The sequence below is a fragment of the Vigna unguiculata genome, chromosome 11, assembly GCF_004118075.2.
Source record: "Vigna unguiculata cultivar IT97K-499-35 chromosome 11, ASM411807v1, whole genome shotgun sequence".
Classification (NCBI taxonomy): domain Eukaryota; kingdom Viridiplantae; phylum Streptophyta; class Magnoliopsida; order Fabales; family Fabaceae; genus Vigna; species Vigna unguiculata.
In genome coordinates, this window is record NC_040289.1 from 1,195,808 (window position 1) to 1,205,120 (window position 9,313).

General features: G+C 30.2%; 1 protein-coding gene across 1 annotated transcript; it reads left to right on the plus strand.

Annotated features, from left to right (window-relative positions):
- The first annotated feature begins 1,082 nt into the window (after positions 1–1,082).
- On the plus strand, positions 1,083–4,658 carry LOC114168649 (50S ribosomal protein L13). Its single transcript, XM_028053544.1, has 6 exons — positions 1,083–1,237; positions 1,321–1,428; positions 1,590–1,661; positions 2,532–2,698; positions 2,933–3,044; positions 4,157–4,658. The coding sequence occupies exons 2-6, from the start codon at positions 1,393–1,395 to the stop codon at positions 4,370–4,372; spliced, it is 603 nt and encodes a 200-aa protein (XP_027909345.1). The 5' UTR covers positions 1,083–1,237; positions 1,321–1,392; the 3' UTR covers positions 4,373–4,658.
- The last annotated feature ends 4,655 nt before the right edge of the window (positions 4,659–9,313 follow it).

Here is a 9,313-nt window from a genome sequence, read left to right on the forward strand (position 1 = left end):
CTTCCTCGACAATTGATTTGCAAAGGGTCTTAAATCCTTATCCACGAGCCTTATTTTCTTCGACGTCAAAGCACTTCAATCTGCAAAAAAATCAAAACTTTCATAAAGAACAGTCAACACAGTAAAAAAAAAATAAACAGAACACAAAGTAAAAAAAAAAAACAAAGTATGAAGAAAAAGAAAGAAGAAGGATCCACAAAGAAGAAGAAGAAAAAAAAGGAAGAATAATAACAAAACTAACCTTGATGAACCAAAGGTTCTGTTATGCATGAAAAACAATAAACAGGAAGTTAAAAAAAATATAACTTCATATGAAGAAGAAGAAAGAAAAAGGATCGACAAAGAGAGAAGACAAAGAAGAAGAAGAAAAACAAAAGAAAAAAATATCCATAACTTATGTAAACCTTCAACAACAACAACAACAACAACAATCACAAAAAAAAAGACCAACAAAAAAATAAAAAACTTAGGCTGGTATGAAGAAGAAAGAAGAAGCATTAAAAAAATATCCACGACAAAAAAAAAAAAGAAATAGAAGAAAAAATTACCTACACCAACCAAAACTTTTGTCAACATGCAACAACAACAATCAGCCAAAAAAAAGAAGCATTAAAAAAATATCCACCACCCAAAACTTCTGTGAACATTCAATAACAACAATCAACCAACAGAAATAAACAACCAAAAGAATATTTAAAACACTTACGTTGGTATTGAAGAAGAAAAAAGAAGAAACAATGGTCTTGAAGAAGAAGAAAGAAAGCAAAAGAAGGATAGGAAGAAAGATAATGGAAGAAGAAAAAAAATCAAATACCTTGATCAAATGCAATGACTTGAAGAAGAAGGCTCTATCTGTCAACAAACATCAATCGCCATTTAATGCTTTCAGCGGGAAAAAAAATCCAAAAAACTAAATTACCCTCAATTTGAGACAGATGTCAATTAGTTACAATGTCTACCTGAATAAATTACCTATACTAAAAATTTCTTAGATATATAATAGATTTTCAAAGAAGCACATTTTTTATTTTTTGGGTGTAATAGCAGAGTCACTATTTTGTAATTGGGCTTTAAAATGTTTTAAAGAAAATGGGCTAAAGTGTTAGGTTAGAAAACGGGTCCCAATTTCAACCCATGAAAAACGCCATACATCAGGCACCACCACGAGAGTCACCACCGCCGCGAGAGTCACCGCCGCCGCGAGAAGTGACATTGCCGTGAGAAGTGTCGCCACGAGGTCTTACGGGTTGAAACGCGATTTTGAATACCTTACTCTTATCCCTTTCTCACACTACTTTCTGTCCATTTTTTTTATCTCAGTATTTGAGTCCAGAGTTGAAGATTTTATTATTTGAATTGTGAGGAAGATTGATCAAAGAAACTGAGGCAAAAATGAAGATGGTAACTGCTTTCACCGGCAACATGAAGGTGATTAAATTTTTGGAAGCTGTATAATTAGGTTCTTGTGCTATATAATTTTGCTTAGTGTTTCGTAAAAGGGATCCACTTCCTCAATGGTTAAATTGGTCTGTAATATAGGCATTAATTTTCAAATTCAATTTTTATAGCTGTTTTCACTGTATTCTCAGAGAGCTGCTGCTGGACTTAGACGCATTAATCTTGAAGGTCTTCGATGGCGCGTTTTCGATGCAAAAGGCCAGGTGATTTGCAGTCTTTTCGTGTTTCTTCCCTTCAAAGCTAACATAGAGTGACTACATGCCATGACATGATATTTTGATGTCAAGTTAAAGCAATTTTCTAGTGTCTATGATTTTAGAACTTGAAACTCACTTCAATGTCGTTGTTTCATTTTTGGCTATGTTTGGAACTGATGGATTGGAAATGAATGGAATGGGACTAAATGGAATAGAATCACATCAATTGTCATCGTTTGGTTTGTTAGAATAGGAAATACATCTATTTCTACCCCTTATGAGAGAATTGGGTGGAAATTATGATCCATTCTCCTTATAATTCTGTCCAAATCCCTATTGGGTTGCAATTTTTCCCATTCCATGATATATTCAACTGTATGGTTATTTTGTTCTGTTTTATTTCATATCATCCTGTTCCAATATACCCATAATTAGAAAATTAAGTATCCAAGCATAACCTATGTGATTTTATATGCATAATTTTTAGCGTTTTCACATTGCAAAATAAAATGTGAGAAATTGGGTTATTTTCTCACATTGGCTTGCATGGCATGTATGACTAGGATTGACAGTCAAATCCTCTGAAGAGTTATCAACGGATTCAGAAGTTAATTTCATGGAGGTTTCATTTGATAACCATCCAGAATGAATATAGATCTTTTGCAATTTCTAGTTATAAAACCAACTAAGAAGGGATCATGTATTTTGTCTCAATTATCAGGGGTTGTTATCACTTAATAAGTTGCAACCGATAAGCAAATGCTAGAAGCGAAGCTTTCAGCTTATACACTTTTTGATTGGCATTTGTAGTGCAGTCGACTACTGAACAATTTGCATATTTGATATTTTGCTAATACGAATGTTCCTTTGAAATAGGTCCTTGGGAGGTTAGCATCTCAAATAGCTACTGTAGTCCAAGGAAAGGATAAACCAACTTACACCCCTAATCGTGATGATGGAGATATGTGCATTGTTCTTAATGCAAAGGATGTTTGTGTGACTGGGAGAAAACTAACAGAAAAGGTCTACTACTGGCATACAGGGCAAGTTCTATGCATTTGTACTATAAGTTAGAAGTTCTGGAATATATTAGTTATTTGCATTGTTTTCTGTCATACTATAAATTAAATCCTTTTTTGTAGTTAAGATGACAATCTTTTAAGAAATTCTTCCTAGTTTATTGCATTCCTATTGTTCATTTGATTTCTTATGCTCCTTAGACTTCCTTAGTTTTCAGTTTTGTTCATTCTATTTTGACATAAAGTCATGGTATGTAGATATATTGGCCACCTCAAGCAAAGGACTCTAAAGGATCAAATGGCCAAAGACCCTACTGAAGTCATTCGCAAAGCTGTTCTGCGTATGCTGCCCAGAAACAAACTACGTGATGTAAGTGATATGTTCACCAATGATCTTGGAATTTTAAGCTCACTAAGGAATTTCATTACCAGGGTGAATGATGTTATTTTCATGTTTGGCTTGGATATTACTTGTTAGAATCCCATTTGAGAAAAAGTAAAAAGCCCTTGAGCACTGTACTTTGACATTTTAGAAATGGTAGGTCAACACCCAGAAGTAATTCATTGGAGCACTGTACTTTCCAAAAGATATTGATAGGTAGCTGTTGTGATGGACAAAAGCCGATAGTTTTCTGAAAAGATCCATTGGAGCAACATTTTTAAATTTAATTTGCCAAGTGCATCTCATGATTTATAAAAAATATCTCTATGGAAATTGAAAGTTCATTGAATCATTTCCGTGTCAACCAAACAGGAGCAAGTGATCTCTCAGAAAACATCACTATCGAAATTTGCACCTGTGAACCTTGAAAAATTGTGAGGTGTATATCAATGTTATAACTAAATTTTCCTTTGAATGATTTTTTTTTTGACAGGGTAATTAGAAAGGTTTTACTCAACCAGAAGGTTTTGCGATTGTATTTACATATTACCTTTACCAATGAAGTACACAAAAAGTGTTCAACCTTAAAAATTGTGAAGAAAAAAGCATATCAATGTTATAATTAAACTTTCCTTTGAATGAATGTTTTCTTTTTTTAACAGGGTAATTGGAAAGGTTTTACTAGAAGGAAAGGTTTTGCAATTGTGTTTACAGATTACGTTTAGCAATGAAATGCATAAAAAAGTTTTTAACCCATGACCATTTTTGTTGTCTTTTGATGTTCGATCTACTGGTTGCACTAGGCGCCAAACCCCTTATTCACTACTTCATGAATTGCTCCTTCTACTTATCATTAATCCAATAATATTGCTTTTAGTACTTTATTAACACTTGGTTTCAGAAATAGAGACTAGGATTGACAGAAAACATTATCAGTGTATACAAAATCATCAGGTCATTATCATAAATGTTACGAAATGAAGAATCAAGTATCTTTTGCTAAAGGATATTCACCTTATTAGCTTGTGGTTTTGAATTGTTTTTATTTTATTTTGATCCAGAACTGAATTTCTAAGTTGCATTATTCTTAATGGATATAGGACAGGGATCGAAAATTAAGGATTTTTCCTGGCAGTGAGCACCCATTTGGTGAACGGCCACTTGAACCTTATGTGATGCCTCCGAGAAGTGTACGGGAAATGAGGCCACGAGCAAGGCGTGCCATGATTCGAGCACAGAAGAAGGCTGAACTGCAACAACAGAATGCTGATGGAAAGAAGGGCAAAAATAGAGAAGCGAAGGAAGAAACTGCATGAAGATGCAATTTTGTTCAAAGGATGATGGTGCACACACTGATTATCATTCAAATGGAAAATCATCTGTCTCAAAGGCTTTAAAGAAGACATAATTAAAGGCTTAGACCAAAGAGTTTGAAAACTTTATTGATTATGATAAACTGTTCAAATAACTATTTTCAGTAACTTGTATTCCTACTAAAAACCGGCAAATTGAGAACAACTGCAGGTCCACATTAAAATTGAAACATGTCTCTAAACACTAATCCTAAGCTGAATGATCAACAAATTCTTCATTCAACATTTCTATATCTCTCGACATTTTGGTGAATGATTAGGCTTTCTTAACCTAACCGATGGTTCACATATTTGTGCAGTGCAGGCATTTTCCTTTTGCTTCAGTGGACTCGTTCATTATGATTTACAAATGATAAGTGTGCTTTACTTATATGAAAGTTTACACATCAAGGTAAGACTTACTCACCAAGTTTCTGATGCCTCCATTCCTGAAATGAGTAAAGGTTTCAGAACTCCATAAATCTTGACCCCATAGCATTCAAAAGGTTTACCTTTGGATAAAAGTTTCATATTAATTTTAGTTTAATGACAATCTCGAAATAATATCATTTGCTAGATAAAAGGCAAATTTTTATTCTTGTCTTTGTTGAAAATTTAAATTCCTTACAGTAGAGTAGTTGATGGATCAGCTTACTCAAAGCTATCAAACAAAGAATCCCACTTGCTTGGGGGGAATACCTATATCACACAGAAAGAAAACCTTTGATTTCTCCTTAAATCGATTTTACTATTACACCACAGGGACGGTTCTGTGTAGATTTTGTAGACAGGTTCATACCACAGCCTGTGCCCTCCTCAACTTGAAACCAAAGTATCACTTTGTTGTCTTTTATAGATGCTTTTTTTGAATGATTTGTATCTGGTTTCTCTATGGTACTTCTGTAAACTCCATAATTTCTTCTGGTCAAGAGGAAAATTTGGACTAAACTAAAAAAAAAAAAACACATCACATTTGCAGGATAATATTTGCTAGATGCTTTAAAACCTTGTTAAAAGATCTTATCAATTACTTTTCACTAAACTAAAATCTCTCATACTTCTACCAAAATGATAACCAAACCAGACAAGTCTAAAACAGTCTCCACAATGTGGTTAATGCACTGGACAAAAAACATATCTACAAGCTCTTCAAGTTCCCTTCCTAATCTTCAAGATATGCCAATGTTTGTTTTCTGCCATAACTAAACTCCCTCTTCCTGCACAAGCCATGAGCATATAAAGTAACACATCGGACAAATTTCAACTTGATTATGTTTATGTTGGTCTGATTCCAACTTGATTGTGTTTATGTTGGTTTATGTGAGGCAGAAAAGCCTCTGTGGGTGTTATTTAGTCTTCAATATATAGTGAGTGTGACTAACAATACCTTGGTTTATTAATAACATAATAACACATTGTTTAATTTAACATTAAGCATTGTTTTATATATCTTCATAACAATGCATTCATATCAGACATAAGTTTATAGCATTCCATTAGTAAACTGTATTATTAGGGAAAAGGTGCTAAGAGATCCAACTTTTCCCGAACAAAAAATAAATATATACATTTTCGATTAAAGTGAAAATTTTATCACATCTTATTTGCAAAGCAAATTCGTTTATTAAACTCTATATATATATATATATATATATATATATATATATCATCCAAATTATAACAAAAAGAAGAATATATAAATGTAAAATTTATGACAAACTATTTATTGTGGTAGAGATTTACAATTTAATTTATTAGAGTGCGTTAACCAACAAAGTAAAAGTGTTTTATGTTATTATTAAATCATATTCGTTACGTACAACAAGTTTATTTAAAATTTATAATAACTATATTAAAAGAAAAAATTAAGATATTTTTTTATTGATTAAGATTGTAAAATTCTCATTAATTTGAAACACGAGTTAGATTCGAACTTATTTTCATAGTTATTAATGGAAGAGTGATAAAATAAATTATTTTTATGGGTTTAATAAATGTAAAATTCATGAAAATTTTGAGTATTTTTAATTGGGTTTTAATTAATATTTTTAATTGAGTATTAAAAAAATGTATATTTTTCATCTGAAATCTATTATCTAATTTTTTTCACTATTTATTTATTTATATATTCAATTATATTGTTTTGTGTCAAATATATATTATTTTATAGCAAATAAATATAATAATAATAATTATTATTATTATTATTATTATTGTGAAACAATCAAATTTATGATAAATAAAAATTTGATTATTATAGTTGAGATGTTTTTAAGTTATTCTATTGACCATGGTGAAACTCATTTATTCCAATTAATCATTACAAAATTAACCTAAGTTTTTATAAAGTGTGATAAAAATAATGTTGATGGATTTAAAAGAGTTTTCTTTCTTTTTATTTTATTTGGATATGTTGTGGTTTTATATGATATTTGTCTTACTTCCTTGTTTTATTATTGTATATATGACAAACAAATTTTGAAAATCACACTTTAATTAGATGGATATGTTGAGCATGTAAAACTCTTTTTCTTTTTTTTGGACATTTTGGCCATTTTCTCATAAAATGTTTAGTAGACAAATGTTGTCAACAACTCCATGATTTTACATGCATCAAGAAAAATTGTTCTTACTTTCGTCTCGACTCTAAACATATCCATTTTTATACAAGAAATCATGGTGTTCACTTTTTGTATACCTCAAATGGTTCATGTCAACCCTCTCATTAACTTGTTTCTCATATTGGCCGAAGATTAGTAATAAGTACCTAAGAAAGAAGTAAAAGTAAATAAATAATCTTTTTTCTCCTCCTAGTATTAGAAAAATGTAAAATGTAAAATATATGACATAAAGTATAAGATGTAGAAAGTTTCCAAATCAACTTGTTAGCATTATTCATATTATTCATATGTCCATTAAATGATCTATCTCATACCGTTTACATATTTCTTATGAATTTGCTTATACTTTAGTTGTTTAGTTGCATAAAGCACAAGTTATAACATTTAGAAATCATATATAAAACATTGCACACCACATTTTCAAATTATAACAATACTCCTTTAGTTTTCCTCACACCAAACCCATCAAAATCACATAAATTTCAATTCCATACATTCCTCAATAAAAAATGTTTTTGCACCCAAAGATGACGGTAATATGAATACAATTTCACATACACGAGAAAAACAATTAAGATCCCATCAAATTGTTAAAATTTAAATAAAACATAAAAGTGCTTTTAAGAAGAAATTGAACCTAATACTTCCCATTCCAATAAGCTTTAGCCAATTATGCTACAGCATCATTTTTTATCATGTTTTTATTTTATTAAATTAAAAATTATCCTAAACCGTTTTTTATTCATTTTACCAATGAAAACTATTTTTCACACGTTTTACAAATGGAGGTTATCTTCCTAGAATGTCTAACGTCTAACGAGATTTTAAAAGCTGATTTTAACGAATAATTTTAGTTAAAGTTCAATTAATACCTCCCATTCCAACAAGCTCTACCCAATTGTGCTAACATATTTTTATCATGTTTTTATTTTAATAAATTAAAAATTATCACAACTTGTTTTTTATTTATTTTACCAATGAAAACAATTTTTGCTAGGTTTAACAAATGGAGGTCATCTTCCTAGAATTCTAACGTCTAACAAGGTTTTATAAAAGCTGATTTTAATGAATGATTTTAGTTAAAGATCAATTAATCACATTTGGTCAAATATCATTTGAAACTAAATTATAGTTGACGAAAAGTAAGAATAAGTTTTCTAAAGATGATTGAATTTTGTATTCATCGCATACAATATAAGGTTCACTCTCTTAGGTTGTTGTTAAAGAACACTTTAGTGTTCTATTAACATGCTAGGTTTTCAAACTTTTTACTTGAGCAGTTGTAGGATCATGTTTGATAAATCATTTATTCTTCAAGACTATTTTCTTTTTATAAAGAGTTTGGAAAGATACTTGTTGCAATTCATTTTCTAGTTATTGTTAAATATTGAGAAATTATTTGTCTTCAATTATTTATGTTATTGAATATTGCATTAAATGTTTTTATGTAACATTAATTGTAAAACTTTTCCTTGATGTAGAGTTGTCAAAACAAGTTATCTGGCCTTACCCATTAAGAGTTGGTCACTTAGTGAACAAATTCAACTCAACTTATTTATTAGCGAATCAAACAAATTCGAACCTGACCCGGTCCACTATGAATTGGTGGGTTAAACATAATTAAAAATATATAATTTTTTTCTTTGGTCCCAAAAAAATTAAATTGTAATTATGATTAAAATTTAAATAAACTTCAATATAATTCATATACAATCCAAAATAATGTTTAATCCAAAATACAAACCAAAATCATAAAAACAAAACAGTCCAACCCAATCCAAATAAAAAAAAAGTGTAATCCTTTATCTGTGGGTGGATTGGTGAGCTAACCCGGTTCACCATAAATTCAATTCAGGTGAGCCAGATTCTTTGTAGACCGGATAAAAAATTAATCCATATTAAAATTCGTAAAAAAAATTCAACCAAACTTAACCTAAATCCATAATAGATCGGTTTGGTCCACGAATTCTAATCCATTTTGATAACTTTAACTTAAAATAACATATTAATGGTTAAAACAACTCATCATACCTAGGTAGAATTTTTTTGATGTGATCTTTAGTAAAATGTCAATATTGTACAAGGCGAACAAACTAAAACAAAGGTGATAATTTGTCCTAAACTGTTGGCATAAAATAACTTTACACACTCTGTGAGAGATCTTCTAACATTGACATTTATTGCAAGATTCTCTTTATGCCTTTTTTGATAAACGTAAACAATCGCATTTGTCGAGATCTGATAGTTAACGATATATTTTTATTTTAATACTTTGTTATAAAAT